The 17,855-nt window shown below is 45.0% G+C and overlaps 1 protein-coding gene across 3 annotated transcripts in view; it reads left to right on the top strand.

The window, feature by feature from the left end:
- The window catches only part of RABGAP1L (RAB GTPase activating protein 1 like), a 178,231-nt gene that overhangs the window by 128,822 nt on the left and 31,554 nt on the right, over positions 1-17,855 (top strand). For 2 of the 3 annotated variants that reach the window (XM_072343550.1, XM_072343551.1), the window contains exon 19: positions 6,698-6,826. In XM_072343550.1, coding sequence (XP_072199651.1) covers positions 6,698-6,826 — 129 coding nt within the window. Of the gene's footprint in view, positions 1-2; positions 881-6,697; positions 6,827-17,855 lie in introns of those variants that run through there. The other variant, XM_072343552.1, reaches the window with a different exon arrangement.

Below are 17,855 nucleotides of genomic sequence, written 5' to 3'. Positions count from 1 at the left end.
GCAATTTCCTTCGAGTCATCCATCGAGGATGCCATCCGTTCGTGTACGTGAGCCTGGGATCCAGCAGCAGAGCCTGTCACAGTGGGATTGATGGGAGGCGGAGGGGAGGGGAGCCCATCCATCCCGCCGCTTACTATTGGCTTCTTATTACGGCATTCTCCCCTGAGACACACACTGCATGCTCATTCTCCCTCCCAGCCCCCTCCTCCCCATCCCTTCATTGCCGATGCACAGCGAGAGGCAGCAGCAGCCGCCGCCACGCTTGTCACTAGCCCGAGCTTGCAATGAGCTCATCCTTTTCTCTTTGCAGCTCCAGAACTGCCCCGGCTTTATTGCTCTTATTGCTGCTGCTGTCTGCTCTCACACACAGCCTCAGACACGCTGAGCCCTGAGAGCTCTCCCTTGCCTTTCTTGCATCAGAGCTCTCCCACACTCGTTTTCTGCCATTTTCCTGCCTTTTTGGGTACATTTTAGATCCATGTTTTCTTTGGTTTGTTTTTCACATCCTCTCCGGACTCAGCCCGAGCAAACACAGTGGATGATATTTTTCCTTGATTCTTAGCAAAGATGCTTTCCTTGCTTTGAGCTGTAGACGCCCATCTGAGTCGGTTTCTGAGAGCCGGGGCTGGCTCACCTCACCTTGCATTGCACTTGTGGAAATTGGGGTTAGAAGCCTGTTCTTCTCACTCTGGATACTTACTACTTGCTGCTGATGGAAGAAGGGGTACCTTGCAAAACTCCGGCTGCCAAGCTCACCCCGCCTGTCAAAAAGTCCCAGGACATGCATGACGAGAGGAGCAAGCTGGTGAATGAGTATGCATGTCGGGTGCTGGAACTTCTGGGGATGGGGCATCGCCTGTTTGTGCCTCGGCTGCTTGCGGTGAGATCACGTTATCTTCAAATTAAGTCACTGTGAATTTGCCATCTTCCCTCTCAAACTTGCTTCCCCTGAGATTCTTTACACTGCATGGAGGTGGGAGAGCTCTCTCAATCCAGTTCCTCAGTGCTGACTGTTCCCTATGCCCAGCAGGGCTGGTGTTGCGATACCTGCAGTCACAACCAGGGCTCTTCCCATAAAACATGTCCTAAAGCAGTGAATGCTTTTGTTCTCATTCTATAATGGTTCCTAATAAGCATGCTGTGTCTGCTCCCAGGTGCTGCTGGAAAGTGCTTTGATTCACAGCAGCTCAAATTTGATACTTGGGGCATCAGAGATCTGCTTTAAACATTTTAGGCAATCATAACAATTAAAGATGTGGTGTATGGTAGTTTTCTGTGTTTGGTTTTGGTAGGGCAATTTAAGTATAAAGAAGTTTAAAATGCTTGTGTGGAATGATCTGGGAGATAAATTGTTAAAGCTGTTTTTATCTGTCATGGCAAATGATGTCTCTCTGTGAGATGGCCTGAAATTGGTGTGGCATCTTACAGCACAGAGAAGTGCACTTTCATCATCACTGCTGCTGCACAGAACACACCCAAAGCCACGGAACAGCGGAGGATGCAGAGTTGGTCCCTGCCCTGGGTGTGCTCTGGGTGCTGCCCTGGGGTTGGGTGGCATGACACACCAAATGCCATTTGGGAGTCGTGTCTGGGGAAAGGCAGCTGCTGCTGCTCCACGACTTATTTCCACATCCTGTGTAGCCCCATATTGTTCTGTGGTTGAGTGACCTGTTGTGCATTTTCATGGTGCTGCTGAGCCATCGTGGCGTGTTCTGCAGCGCTCTTGGATGAGTGGTGGTGTAAGATGCTCAGCGTTGGAGTAATGGGAAATAATAGAAAGAAAGAAGGGTGGTTAGTTGCACCTGCGTGTTGCAGGTATTGTGAAATGACAGGTGCAATATTCACAAACTCACAGATTGCAAGTGAAGTGAAGGGCAGTTTGGGTATGCCTGCAGTCACTTGTAGAACTGGGTGTAGCCATAGACTGATAACGTGTGGCTGAAGGTGCTGTGTGTGAGCACAGTGCCTGCACAGCTCCTGGTGCTCCTCAGCACTCCTCCACCCCATTTTGCAGCCTCAGTGCTGCTGATCTCCTGGGCTGCCAGGTCGTTCTGGATTGGTTTGTGATGAGACAGAGGCACTAGGCTTTTTTCACTTGATTCATCAGGCTTTGGAACTGGCCCTCCAGGTAGGGAATACCAGGAAATTGGTGGACTTAATCACCTGGACAATGAGCTTTGCTGAATAACATTTTTATGGTTATTAAAAAAGGGAAGAAAAGGGCAAAATGATGCTAATAATGCCTGTTCTCTTAAAGAGAATGGATTAAAGACATTCATCAGTATTTTAGATGGCAGATGGAATGTTACCTTCTGTAGTCTGGATCTGCAAACACCAGTGGTGTTTGGAGCAGAGGTGCAGCACTGTGTGTATGTATGGGAAACATGCACCCATTGCTGGGTGCCAGCCCATTGACTACAAAGCCTCCTCAGCAGCTCCATGTCCTCCTCTTGGGGTCATCTGACAGAGCTCAGGATCTGGAGCTCTGCTGGAGGAGCAGTCAGGCTAGAAGAAGCAGCTCCCACACCTCCATAGTGCATTGCACATTCTTCAAGAACTTAAAACCACATCTAGGTGTGTTAAAGATTAAATATCATGGTTTGAAAAGTATTGTAGGGTCACTTGAAAGCATTTGGATTTACTGGTAGGATGTATGATAGTGGAGCAGAGTATGGCTGGGTTCTCCTCTGCCTTCCATTAGCTCTCTTCTTCCTGACCCATGCCCATTAGGATGTGCAACAGGAGGTTTACGCTTACTGGCATTCCATAGAAATCCTAAACAGAAATACAACGTATGCTTAATTCTGTAGAAATTACTGTGGAATTGTTCAATCTACTCGTATAAAAGAGGAAGAATTAAATCAAGGATACTCACTGTGGTTGATCAGAAGTTTCTTCTGCTCCCTGAGTTTGCAGTTGGGACCAGGGGATTCAGTTGGTAGAGTCAATGAGGAATGAGACTGCAGAATGAATGATTAAAGATGGAAAAATTAAACTAAAGAAAAAAGCCAAGCCTTTGTCTTAATCACAGTTCCCTCAGCATTTTGAGAGGATAGTGGTAATAATAATAAGATAAACCCACCATTACTGAAGTTGGTCACAAGGAAGAGCTCAGGTTTTCTGTTCTTGTTTTTCAATCATCTGCACATTCCCAGCAGTTCATCTGTAGGCTTTAGAGCTTCCCTGCTACTTCTGCAAAAGGGCTTTTCCTTCATTTCAGCCATTCCATATCAGGCCATTTTGTGAATATACTGAAATATGTGGGAAGCACATTTGAGGAGACATTGAACCAAACCCTACGAGGCAAGCAGAGACTTCAGAAGTGCGTAGTTCTCAATGAGTCTCCTCTTTTGCCTGTCTTTTTAACACATGTTTTAAACAGAAATATGATTATTTAAGAATTACCTCTCAAATATTAAGAAATGCCCTGGGGTCCCCAGGTGCACAGCAGTGCCATGTACCTGCCAAACTGGAATTAGCGGCTCATTAGGCTTACAGATGGCTGAGGGAAAGAAGTTGTTGGTGAGATCCGTGAGCTGAGTGATAGGAACCAGCACATTTACAGAGCCCTGCCAGTCAAACAGCTGCCAGAGAGGCCTGGAATGTCTTCGTGATTTATTGATTAAGATCACCAAATGTCACAAAATGTGAGTCATTGAATATCAACAACGCTGTGTGCTTCTTTTGGACTGCATATACATCCATCCATCCATCCATCCATCCATCCATCCATCCATCCATCCATCCATCCATCCATCCATCCATCCATCCATCCATCCATCCCTCTTTCTAAGTACACATACATATGTACTTATATACACACACACCGTTTTTTGTTGTTTCCTGTTCTTAATTAGTACCTGAAAAGGTTTGGTTTGTTTGCATAATGTACACAAATTATATATATATACACACACAAAATAGACAGCCCAGTTAACATTGATCTTAAAAGGTTACTTTGATTTCTTGTCATTTTAATAGCAAAACTCATAGCTTTCTGACCAACTGACTATTTTGATGAAGTGAAAACACACAGCAAGGTACAGAGAGCTGAACATCTAGGCTCCACCACTCATATTAGCAAAATGTGCAGTATGATGAGTTATCATTTTTCAGTTTCAATAGTTCCCATTGCCATGGCTCACTCCTTATAGATTTTAATTGACCAAAGGCTTCTCAGGCCTCAACATTCTCCATAGCTACAGTGTTGCGAAAGTAATTGGTTTGAGGGTTGTTGCAGAGTCACTGTAGCAGTGATACAAAGGGAACCCTGGGAGAACTGCCTCCAAATATGAATTTTTACACATCTTTGTTGTTTTGATATATTTGCCTCTGTCTTTTTTGGTATTTGTTAGTTTTAATGAAGCACTGTGGATGTAAAGGGTTGGTGCCTCTGCTTCTCTGAGGTTTGGTGGGATAACTTAAGTGTTGATCTTTAATGTTTTTAAAGGAAAAGAAATAACAAGAGCCCAAAATACACGATGTTAATTTTTGGAAAGCTAAAGCAAAATATGCAATTCAGATAAAAATGTTTGCTTGAAATTAGAGCAGCTCAGCTCCTACTAAAAAGGTGAAACTGACAACAAGTGTGCTCCGCTGTTTGCTTAGTGCTAGGAGCAACTGTCCAGGAGCTGTGATTGAAAACATCCTCCCACTGTGTCAGAAGCCACAGCAGTCAGCCTGGCTGGCAGCTCTGCAGTGTGAAATCAATAACAGCAGCAAAATGGGGCTTTAGAGGCTGCCCCTGTCCCCCTGCAGCTTCCTCGGAGCTGTGGCTGGACCAGCAGGGGCTGCAGGACTGTGAGGACATGAATGCATTAGGGCAATTCTGCAGTGGAATAGGGAAACCTTTCTGGTCCATATAGCAATCACAGCTGTCAGCACTGCAGAGAGAGGAGGGTGGTCATTTTCAAGTAAGCTGAGTATCCAACACTTACTGCCCTCAGAGTGCCGGGGTCACCATGCTGGGGGGTGCTGGAGAACTGTGGAGATGTGGCACTGAGGGATGGGGGAAGTGACCATGTTGGGCTGGGGTTGGACTGGGGGATCTTAGAGGTCTTTTTCAGCCTTAACAGCTCTGTGATTGATCAGCACTGCCCAGCTAACGCTGTCCAGAGCTGTGTCATGACACTGCTGTGGTGCTGTGCCCTGCAGTTGCTTTAGCACAGCTCATCTGCAGTGGGGGATAGCACACATTGCCCTAGCAAACCTGGTCCAGATGGTAAACTGCCTTCAGAAGAGGAATCGGATGCCTTGGCAAGAATTGTGTTCACGAGTGGGTCTTATTCATTGGATACCTCAGCACCAGCTTGCTGTCAACATGACATTGGCCTTGCCTTGGCCAAGCAGCCCTCCTGCCAAATTGCTGTGGGCAGAAGTGGATGTGCTCATTTGTAAAGCTGAGCAGTGCTCATCAGCATCTTGATGGCAGCTGTTCTTGTGTGCCTGCAGGGATGACCCAGCGGCTTCCTGGCTGCCAAGGAAGGGAGGACCCAACAGATCCTGAGGGAACTCTGAGCAGATTCTGTGAATCCTGCATTTGCAGGGAAACAGATCCTCCAAAGCTACTTCAGCTGCACTTAGCGTTTCCTCACTCTGTGATTAATGCAGCAGAAGCTATTAGTAAGTGCTCAGCAGAGCATGCAGTATAATAATCCGTTGGAATATGTGATAGATAACCATGCACAGTGCAGGTTTCTTCCTCATGTAGTGCCTGAGCTGGCATCCAGCAGTTTGCCTTTATGGGGGGCTGTGTTGCCCCACACAAGTCAGTGATGGCACTGAGGTGTATGGCCTCACTCACCCTGCTGTACATTGGCACACTTTTCTTTATACCTTCTGCTCCATAAAGAATTCCCGTTTTGAGGTGACATCCCGACTGTGTTCTCTGCATGTCTGATCTCTGTGAGCCTCTTAAGGGAGCTGTCTGAAGGCTTCTGTTTAGCTGCAAGATCTCATTGTGTAGTTCTTGCAGCTCCAAAAATGAATTCATTTGTCCCTGAGTCATGAATCATATTTCCTCCTCAGCAGCAGAATGGGATTAGCGCAGAATGTTTCACATTTCTGACCTGTTAGGCTTGATACCACAGCGAGAATACAGCCTTAAGACAGATATAGAAATAAACATGGCAAACGTTCTCTGGCACATTGTTCTTCAAGAAATGGTGTCACAGACTTCTGCACACTGACTTGCTGGTGCCTCCTATGAGTCATATGCATTTCTGCTTCTGCTGTTAATGTCTGCAGCCATATATATCCATATATATATATATATATATTGTCTTCTTAGAGCGGCGTTATAAAAGCCAGTGCTGTTACAAAGCATAAGCTCTCTAAAAATATTATAGATTCCCTCATTTCTTTTTTTCCTTGTTTTTTGTTTTTTTTTTTTTCCTCCCTGAGCTGCAGCTTGACAGGCTTTGCTAGAATCCCTTTCTTACCCTGCAGGTACAGAAGGACAGCATACATCCGTGTGCGGCAGGGGCTGCCCCTCTCTGCATGGTGTTCCTTGGCTAAGTTTTAAGCCCTGGTTTGTTTCATGAGATAGGAATTAAAGAGTTGACAGCAAAGGTGATGTCTTTTGAGCTGGTGTGAATATCAGTGGTTTGGAATACATTCAGTAAATGACAAATCTGGTGAAACAGCATGACTTAATGTTCTCAGTGTTTATAGAGCAGTTCTTTGTGTTTGGTTGCAGACCTCCAAAGAGGACCTTCTACAAGCTGATTTTGAAGGAGCTTTAAAATTCTTCAGGGTTCAGTTGCCCAAGAGGTACAGAGCTGAGGAGAACGCCAGGAGGCTGATGGAACAAGCCTGCAACATCAAGGTAAGGCAGTCTGTATTTCTGCTCATGGCAAAAGTAAGGTGCAGTGCTAAAAAAGTACAGCGTTGAACTTTTCCCTCTTTGCTTTTCAACAAGCTTTGTTATTAGAAGACTAAACTTGTGATCCAAAAATGGGATGATCAGAACTCTCTAATTCATTGATTGCTATATATCAGTGGTAGCAGCAGCACCACAATAAATCGAATATCTGATAATCACATAGTCACGGGTCATAATTATTTGTTTTGTCCTGATGCTGTTGATTTGCGAAGTGCTGCTGTGTGATACAATTGTATTGAAGTAGAAACTGAAATCCTGTTTGCTTATCAAGCTTACCAAGATGGAAAATCTTGTTATCCAAAGTTGTGTTGCCAAAAGGGAGGCTTGGAGAACATCTGGAGCGCTGGTGTTGAGCTTGGAATGAGTGATAGCAAACTGGAGGAGCCTGACTCCATTTTATTGGTGGAAATCTATTAAAAAGGGCTGCAGACATTCGTAAAACTGTCATTTGAAAGGCTGGGCATTTCTTCTGGGATTTTTATGTTGTTGGAATACGTCTAGCAATGGATGGGTTTTAATATCTGGTCTGTTGGTGTGGCCCTGTGGTGGGCTGGCACTGTATGGTGGGGACAGAAGGCTCCACTCACTATCAGCTGTTCCTTGTATCTCTCCGTGTATTTATGCATTTGCTTTTGTGCTGCTTAATTTCATAATCTATTAAGTAAGAGCTCTTTCCATTCTGGTTAAAACATTGATCTTGTCAAAGAGCGGAGCTTGCCAGGCTAATGATGATTCCAGCCAGAAATGGAGATGATCTGTGCAAAAGCTTTTATGAAAATTGGATTTGAGATTTGAGCTCTGCTGCTGAAAGAGTTCCTGGGAGTAAAAGATGGTTGGGTGTTTTGTGTTTAGCTTTTTGCTCTGCTCTCAGCAATGAGTAACTGAACAAGCACAGTCAATTTATCTTTTTGCTCTTAGTGACTGGTCAGTTTTACGTCCCTACTGAGGCATTCCGTGCTGCCTTGGCTGTGTCAGCTCCATGTCACATTAGAACATGGGGGTTGGACCGACTTCATGTTCATGGCTGTTATATATTTGGATCAATTTTTCTCACTTTGCCAACAAAATGTCTCTAGAGAGCTAAGTCTGAATGAAGAGAAGGTAAACCTCTGGCTGCAGGTGGCACGGGAACTATTTGATGGGCTTCACCGCCCATAAAAAAAAAGAGGGGCAAGCTGATTGAGAGTAATTAGTGTGGGTTTATGGAGGGGAAATCACATTGGTAGCTTCTGTGATGACGTGGCTGGTGTAGGGGATGAGCGCAGTAAGACTTCTGACACCATGACTGCTGAAGTGTGGACTAGGTAGATGGACAGAGGGTGGGCTGGAATGTGACTGAGCTGCCCAGCATCAGTGGCTGTGACTGGCAGCTGTACCCAAGGGCTGCTTCATTGGCAGCCTGCAGATGGAGGAGCAAGTTACAGGTGGTTTGGGGTTGTTTAATGTTCTCAGACTTGAGTGGTGATCAGTCATAGTAATGGTTTGCCCCAGGGGTTGTGGACTCTCCATCTCAGGAGGCACAGGCAACACAAGTGGCCCTGAGCAGCTGTCCTTCACCCTGCTGTGTTGGACAGCATCCCCTACAAGGTCCGAAGTTCTGTAATTAGGTACTATAATTGTGGTATAGGTGTACAAACAGGAGCTAATAATTACAGAAGTTGACATGGTCAAATAGGAAATTATGGTCTTGATAATAGAGGACATGCATAGAATGCAGAGGTTGTGTGAAAGGCATTTTTCTGTCTTGGTGAATGCAGCAAAACCTGTTCTGTTTAAAACTATCAACAAACAGACCTCCAACCATGTACTTGCTAAAGAATAAATTGGGCACCATGTGTCTGTCAATGCTTCTCACTCGTGTGTTAGTATTTGCAGGCCAAACACCAGATATTTTTAGGGTAAGCATCACACAGTAAGTGCCAGAGATTGTTTCAGGACTGTAAACTAATGGCTGAGGCATAACAACTTGAGATCAAAATCATGATGCAGCCAGGCTTCATGCTCTTGATCTATCTTCTCCAGTGTGCCATGGTCTTTTTTGCATTGCTACAAAACAGAACCTTACCCAAGTAATAATCCACCTCTTGGTCCTGTTCCCCCCCCTGTGTATTTTACCCTGAGCTCTATCTATCATGGTTCTAGAGAAGGCAAATGAGAAAATGTGTGGTGTGTTTTTCTCCTTCCCTTCACACTGTGATTCAACTCAGGATCTCAGGAGCTAACCCTTGGATTTTGAAGGTGCTGTGTTGGAAGCAGCAGTCTTGTCATCCTATTTTTAAAACAAATTTTAAAGAATGAGCATCAGACTCTCCCTTGAGAACTGTTCTGTGAATACAAAGAAAAAGCTCCTATTAACTGAAATCTGTATTTAAAGTGTGATAGAAGCTGTCTCATTCAATTAAGGGTTATCCGCGGTGGTTACTCACCAGGTCTGAATTTCCATAGCTTATCAGTGAGGAAATGGCTGTGATTGAAATCAATGGAATTAGAAAGAACTGTTGTATTTCTCAGCACTGATTGGTGGATAGCATTCCATGGCTGAGGAATGTTTTGTGGGGCTCCATACCCTGAAATAATATTGCCTAAGAAGCTTCCCCTTGTTTCTCATGTGTGCGCGGTACACAGATGCAGAGTTAAGGTCCCACTAATATCTGGTTGATGTATTATATCCCACATTTGCAGAACGCAAGGTTTGTTCAGCTGGGGGAGCCTGAATTGGGAAGGTCTCTGCTGAGATTCTTAGAGTAGATGGAAAATCTGTTGAACAGATTTTCCAGCTCAGAGTCACTCAAACAGAGCAAAGGCCTTAATTCTCTGAGTAGGATGGCAGGTGTTAACTGAAGGGCTAATAAAACTTTAATAAGAGACAAAAATGGCAAATGATGAAGATTTAGATATAATATATGGGAGGTTTTCCTCCTTCCTTTCCTGCTGGCCTTCCAGTCTGCAATGACCACAGCTTTCATTTTGGTACTTTACAGAGGGGGGGACGTGTTCTTCCCAGAGCATTTTGTAAGCTTTACAATTGTAAAAATGGGCTTGGGGGTAATTTTCTGCCTGAGCAGAGCAGGTTGCATGTTATGCCTCTGTGATAAGAATGACTGATTGGCAGCATGTTTTTGCACTCACACTTTTAGGGGTGGGTGAAATTCGGTAGTTTTTCTATGTGTCTGGGTGCTCAGTTTGATGAGCAAGCTAAAGAAGCTGGATGAATGAAGGCTAACCTTAGTGTTGCTATCTTATTAAAACAGCAGTGCATTTCACACACTTGCTCTCAATCTGTCTCTGTTGCATTTTGCATCTTGTGACTCAGTTTCTCTTACAGAGATCTGTGTTTGTCCTAAGGAAGGCCTAATGCTCTTTGATTTTAATACAGGAAGCCTGGCGCCTCTGTTCTTACACTTGGCTTCAGTCCGTTGAGTTGTAGGTTGGAACAGTGGGAGATTTTCTCCATCCAAGTGCTTTCAGCCCATTTAGGTAGCAGGGTTTGGTGTTCAAACTGGAGTTTCAAAGCTGGTACCGTGCTGACGTGAATGCAGTACTGCTGTCTGATCTGGAAGTGAGTTTTTGCAGGCGGGGTTTAACAAGGAATTACATGCTGATTTTTGTGAATTTCAGTATGAAGAAGGAAAAGTAGCTCTCTTGCTCTCCTGTTCCCTCTCTAGGACATTCTCTCTCTTTGTGTATTTATCTGGTTAGTCAGATAATAGTCCATGGATGGAGCAGAAAGCCCTGCGTCTGGACAAGCTGCTTCTTCCTCTGGTTCTACCCACAGTGCATCCAATTCATCTTCCACTGTGAAAGGCAGGAAAAAGATTGCTCATTTATCACCTTCTTGAGAAAAGGCCAAACCAAATTGAAAAGAATAGTGTTTAGATCTGTAAAAAACCCTGCTGTGCCTGGATATGAATTCTTATTAAAAGCCAATGATCAATTCCACTTATTATGTCTGCGCTGTTATCTCCAAAGCACAGGATCCTGTTGTTGCCATAGGAAGGCAGTGGGTTTTGATGCCCACTCTGTTTTCACCTTCAGCTTCTTCCTTCCTGCTTGGCTTTGTGCTACACTGCAGCATGATGACCTGGCGTCTGACAGTCAGATTGAAGTGCCCACAGTGGATTTGGATGTTTAATATTCTGTCATCTCAGTGATAAGTGTCAACTGTGTGGAAGAAGTCATCATCTGAAATCAGTTTCAGCTAAGAAATACTTATTTACTGAGCTGTGTGTATCTGGTTTTCCAGTGAGCAGACTGGGTGGTGAGCTAAGATTGTCACGATGATTAAGCATTAGGAAAGCTGCTCTTTCTTTTACTTCTTTTTTTAAATTTGCTTGGAGTGGGTATTGTAGATGAAATCAGGTAGGTCGTTAATTAACAAGGGAGAAATGGTATCATTTTCTTATTAATAACTGATCACATCTAAAGCAGCTTTGTAATCTGAATGAATACCAGTGTTTTGGTGTCCTTGTAGAAGTCATTTGTGTATGTACGGCCGGATGGTTAGCACAAGGTTACAGATGATCTACAGAGATGGCTGTCCCTTGCTTTCCACCACGGTAACCTGAAGTTACCTGACCTTAATTCAGAATGACTGGGCATGACAACTGGAACTTAGCCAGGAGATTTTGTTGCATGTTGTATTTTCCAAAAGCACATTTGGAGCCTGCAAAACTGTTAGGGTTTTAAGTTGAATCGTTGTCTTCACTGGGAGAAACCCCAGTTTTGGGGGCAGAGAGGGGAATTGATTTTATCTTCCATCCTTTTTGTGAAGAGGGTTCTGAAAGTAGTTGTAAGGTCCTGGCTAAGATGGTGACAGGTTAAGATATTATATGAACAGATTTCTACCTCCAGTGGCCTGGAGGTCAACTGGTTGCAGAGTATGTCGGGTTCCCACTGTGAATGTGGTAGTTGTTTTGGTTGTTCTCCAGAAGCAGAAGTCTCAGCTCTTCTTTGTTTTTGATGAATGCCTTGAGGTTGAGTATTGTGGAAGACTGTGATGACGGTACCCAGCAGGATGCAGTGCCTCTTGTTCACAGTGTGATGTGTTCCTCCTGTAGGCACCTCTGTGATGCACAAGAGGCTGTAGGGAAAAAAATAATCATAGAATCACTGCAGAAGACTTCCAAGATCATCCAGTCCAACTATCCACCTGTCACCAACATTGCCCACTAAACCATGTCCCTCAATATAGCATCGTAATGTTTCTTGAACACCTCCAGGGACAGTGACCCCACAACTCCCTGGGCGGCCTGTTCCAGTGCTTGACCTCATGGAGAAGAATCTATCTCAGGATCAGCACTTATGACCACGCTTCAAATAAACATAACTCCGGGTCTGCCTGTTCTGTGGAGGAAGATCCAGCTGAATGTGCAGCTTCTGAAATACGTATAGAAAAGAGCTGTGCACCACACTTATATTGGCCAGGAAGTGTTCCTTCAACGCTAACAAAACTGTTGAAGCTCCTTCCTGAAGGTGCAAATTCATCTCTCCTTCTCCTGGACTATTTTAAGCAGTCAGACTGAGGAAGAAAATCCTTGCCGTGTTGTCAGGTCTGCTCTGCTGTTTGGGAAATGAAATGAGGGAACAACTTTTGAAGCACTCTGCTCTACTGAGACCTGAGGGTAGGCTTTAAAAATAAACTTTAAAAAAGCATTAAAAAAAGACAAAGGCTGACAGTGTTCCCTTCTTTTTCCCCTGGAGCTTTTGCAAATGAACAAAGAGAAGACATTGAGGACAGTGTCTTTATGCATGCATATATATATATTGCTGATGTTTGGCTTCTTGGGCACCTGCAGCTGAAGTTCTCTGCTTCAAAAATAAGTGAGCAAACAAAGCTATGTATAGAAAGATGGCAATGTGCATTTTATACACACAGAGGTCTGCAGGTGGGGTTCAGAACTGAATCCCTATTAATAACTTTACATTACAAACCCTGGGGGCTATTTTTGCCATTATTGATAGTGTTAAATTCACTGAGTGGTTACTTGATTGCTGTATAAGCAACATGCAGCTTCTGGAGGAGAGGTTTAGCTGAGTGCCTCCTGATGGCAGCACTCACGGTTCTAAGTCTCCTTGTGGCTTTGCTTCAGGATTCTCCTTTAGTTACTTCCTTTTATTTTTGCTATATCATAGCCTCCTTCCTCTCATGGTAGGTAAGTTGCGTAGTAAACACAGGGTTACATTATTTCTCTGGTTTGTTTATGTGCACAACCATAAATTGTACGACCAGCTGATGTAGCCTGGAGGTCAAATCCTTGACCTCAGAAAAGAAATAAAAGTACAGCTAACATTCTTAGCAGAGTCAAGATGTTGTCTGAGCAGCAGTGACCTTAGCATCCTGCTGAAGTCTTACAGCAGTCTGAGAAAGCCACCTGGCTGGGCCACCCTTACCCAGCTGGGAATATCGATTATATCTCAGCTAATCAAAAGTCATGGAAGGGATTGGAAACAAATCAATGCCTCGATTCTTAAGTGGCTAATGAGAATGCTTTGTCCTGCTTGCTTACATACACACTTTCTCCATCAAGGAAAGCTGGTTGCAAGCTACTGTATTCAGTAACATCTGCATTGTCTGCTAAGCTGTTTTTCTCACTTCAAGCTCTTTTCTTTTTCCACTGTCAGTGGCACAAGAAAATCTTATTGTCAGGCTGTTCATTTTGATGACTTCACAATCTGCCTGACTTGTCAGAAATGAGGGGGAAAAAAATGTCCTTGCCTTTGTTGGTCCTGGAAATAATAAGCATGATTTCTTTATTTGTGAGGTAGAGACGGAAGGGGGCAATAGCACCGAGAGTTGCTGCTACTCAGTGACTGCAGAGTATGGATCCCGGCAGATGGATTGTAAGAAAGAAAGAAAAATCCTCCTTGCGCAGGCCCATCTAGGCACACATCCCATTGCTTTAGTAGCAGGATGTTCATTGGCAGGTTTGACCTGTGTTTCCCTTGTAACACAACGGGAAATTTAAGTGTATGTTGTCATAAACTTCTTCCACGTCACAGAATCATAGAACGGCTTGGGTTGGAAGGACCTCAGGGATCATCAAGCTCCAACCTGCTGACACAAACAGGGCCACCAGCCTCCAGAAATGTATGTAATTTGTTCTTTCCTTTTCTAGCACAGCTTTAAGAAGGGGGTATCCTTTCCCAGTCCTCCCTGGATCAGTTAAGCAGGGAGCAGCACTCTATTGAAACCAGCACAGTGACCACCAGCAAGCAAACTATGGGATATTAAAAGAGACTTTGCATCTCTTGGAAGGACATTGAAGGGATCATGAGCACAAGTGGTGCTCTCCTCTGTCCTTCTGTTTGGAGACTGGGACCCAAGAAGAAGGAAGAGAACAGAACAGTGGAAGGATTGGTTGTGTGGATGGTGACACCCTTGGGTCTTTGGATTCTGTGGTCTTAGGCAGGCCTTATTGAGGCTAGGCATGCTGACATCAGATGGGATGCAACTGACCACGTTGGTCAGTTTCTACATGGTCTGATAGTGATAGGACAAAGGGGAATGGTTGTAAACTAAAAGGGAAGAGATTTAGATTAGATGTTAAGGGGACATTTTCTACTTACAGTGCTGAGGTGCTAATACAGGCTGCCCCATCCCTGGAGGTTTTCAAGGCCAGGTTGAATAGGACCTTGAGTAACCTAATCTGGTGGGTGGCTATCCTGTCCATGGCAGTGAGATTAGAACAGATGATCTTTAAGGTCCCTTTCCACCCAAGCCATTCTATGATGTTTCTATTAAAGGGCTCCCCACAGACCCCACTCCAAGGTGAATTAGGAGGACAGATGGCTGTGGGCAGTGCCAGAAGCCCATCTTGGGTTCTGCTTGTGCTCATCAGTCTCTTTCCATCCAACAGCTGCTCCTCCGGAAGCTGGCTGAGGCCCTGATGGCCTATGTGGGCAGGAAGCAAGCAGTGCATTCATAGATTCAGTGCTGAGTTGAGAGCACACACGGGGCTCCTGAGGGATCCTGCTGTTCTGGGAGCAGCCAGGAGCCCCTCTTTGTTTTCCTTCCAGCTTTCTGTATTGTAACATCCACAAGATTTCAATAAGAATAACGTCTTACAGGAGTACTGTGTTGCAGGCAGTGTTTACAGAATACCTGTTTAAACAAGAGAATTGTTTGCCTGTTTGCCTTATGGGTTTTCGACCTTTGATCCATGATATAAACGTGTTATACAAGTTACACAAGATCATATACCATCACAGGAATCTGGGGACAGGGGGAGAGGTTAAAAAAACACGCAAGTATTTTCAAATCAATGAGGTAAGGGGTTTCACAAGTCCTGTTGCAGTGTGTAGTGTGAGTACCTGCCTTATCATTCCATGTATCTGGGTTTCATATTTGTCCTCTTTTTGATTCCCCGAGAGTTGAGTATGTCAGCATCCCCTTGGAACGGGGTTCATCATTTCCCCTTCAGAGAAAGGGAAGCTGAAGCAGATTGGGAAGCTGTATGCTCAAACAGCCTTTGGCTGTGCAAAAAGGAGAAGTGTCCAGGTATGTGAGATTGTACCTCTCTAGCAATGGGATTGCATTGTTCCCACCTGATGGTTGTAGGCTGTGATGATGTTGTGGGTTGTTTCCTTCATGTGCTGGGAATATCTCAGGACAATCTCTTTTCTTGCTGTTCTTCTTCCCTCTGAGACCCATCCTTAACGCTCTTGATAGATTCTCTTAATAGGCTTGTTAAGGAAATGGAGGGTGTCTCTCCAAAGCATTTGCCATGCATGAGCCTTAGTTGCCTTCATTCCAACCCCAGACAAAAGCAAAACATTGCTAACGGTACCTCAAAGTGAGCAGCTCCCCAAGGACCCAGAAGTCGTGTCTGTAATTATGAGGTTTGAGAACAGCCAACGCGCTCAGCAATCCATAATTCACTCTGTGGAATGTGATGGCTTGCAAAGTTACCTCTGTGTGTTGGAAGCAGGGACCATTGCCTTCCCTCCAGCCTGCCTGGGTCTCGTGGCCGTGGATCCATGTCTGTGTCTGGCTATGAAGAGCAGCATCCTACACATTTAGCAGTGGAAAACAATTAACTGCTGCAGTCTGAGCCCACATTCAGTGACCCAGAAATAAGTTTCATTCAGAACTCCCATTTAGGGCCTCCATGAAATGTGTACATGTGTAGTTCTTGCTGTTCTCATTACGCTGCTCTCTTCAGCAGCTGCTATCTATGTAACGATCCACAGTGGCCATGTGGGGTGGTTCCAGAAGGCTGCAGATACAACATGACTTAGAAGGATTTTTTGGCCAAAACAAGTGGATCTGTGATGCTGATTCGGTTACTCAAAAGATGTGTAGGGAATGCAGAGCTGGTGTTGAGATAACCTAGTGCTGAAATAACAGGGCAATACATTATATAAGTCCTTAACTGAAAATGTGGTGTTCAATCAGCTGCCACTAACAAAGCAAGAGTAGCCTGATATGACTGGCTTCAAGCTATTTAAGATCGTTAGTAAGTAATTAACCCATGAGGTGACTGTAAAGGACATCATTTTAGTTAAGATGGAATTACAGACTAGCTGGGCGTGCTTTGGAGTTGATCTGGGCACGCAGGGTGCAGGCCTTGCCTGCTTCAATTAGAGATCCCTTTGCTGGGAGAGCACCCTTAGAGAAGCCTCCATGTCAATTACCTGCTCTGTCCTGCTGCCCCTCGGACACCACCTCCCTGCAGTTTGGAGCAAAACACAGCACTGTGGTTCTGCACAGCTCTAGCTCTGCTGCCGTCTGTTACCAGGCAACCTCTGAAATAATGCCTGGGCCTCCCTCTCACAACTCATCTGCAGCTGGCCCTTGCTTTTATTTCTTTATTTGCATGCTTTATTCCCTTATTTAGCTGAGCAGATTTCTTCCATAGCTCATAAGCAGAGCAGTTACAGCAGTGTGCCCTGCACATCACTGTGGCTCCTCCCGAGCAGCATTCCCAACCCCACCTCAGCTGAGCAAATTCCTCGTGATATCAGGGTGCTGGAAGGGCATTTTGGGTGCAGAGCTGGCCATGCTGCACTCGCTGTGAGTTAGCTGAGCTGTGGATTTGGTCCCAGGTGTTTTTGATGGGGAAATTAGAAAAGCTGCAAACAAAGACAGCGTTAAACCATTTTTATGCTTTATTTCTGGCCACTTTGACTTTAGCTATGTCTGTGTTCCAGGCATGAGAAGATGCTTTCCTTTCCCTGCAGCGCTGCTGAGAAGAGCCTTGCTGCAGAGGCAGTTCTGCAGGACCAACCTCATTTTTGCAGGGTGCGGCTGGAGGAGCAGCTTGCTGCAAGAGGGTTTGTGCTGCCATAAACCAGCAGCTTGCTTGTACAGCCAGCACATGGCAGGTCAGGGGTGCTGCCCAGAGAAGCTCCTTGCCAAGCTCAAGCTGGCAGCTCTGCATTGAGTCGCTTTCACAACCAGGAAGGCAGTAAGTGGAAATAAGAGAACAGCAGAGCCTGGCTTTGTTTTTGTGGCAGCACCGCTCACATTGGCTTGGAAGGCAGTTCAGGTGCTGTCTCCAACACAGTGCCGTAGAGCTTGAGAAAGAGCAGATTTATACTAGAACAAGCAGGTGTCAAAATGTTTTCACCCCCTTTTCTTTTTGTATTTGTTATCCTCTCCTTGCTACATGCAAGCACAATATCCATGAGCCGTTCTCTGTGCTTCACTTCTCCAACAGCTGCTGCCCTTTGGTCCTCTCCTTGCTGCTGCTGCCTGGCAGCTGCTCTGCGTGTCTGTGCTGTGTGTTCATCATGGGCTTCTGGTGCAAAACCACTGTTCTGCTTTGATGATCCATTCTTACCTGACCCTCTGGAGAAGAACAAAGGCAAGCATATAAATGCTCAGCAGACGGGGGTTGTGTATGAGGCCACTGCCTCACCACCCTTATCATAAAAAATCTTCTTCCTTATGTCCCATCGAAGTGTCTTATAATTGATCTTAGGTTGTGAACACTAAGTAGTGAACTAAGCAAAAGCTTACAGCCATCTGAAA

The sequence above is a fragment of the Excalfactoria chinensis genome, chromosome 8, assembly GCF_039878825.1.
Source record: "Excalfactoria chinensis isolate bCotChi1 chromosome 8, bCotChi1.hap2, whole genome shotgun sequence".
Classification (NCBI taxonomy): Eukaryota; Metazoa; Chordata; class Aves; order Galliformes; family Phasianidae; genus Excalfactoria; species Excalfactoria chinensis.
This window is presented reverse-complemented; position numbering and strand designations above follow the sequence as displayed.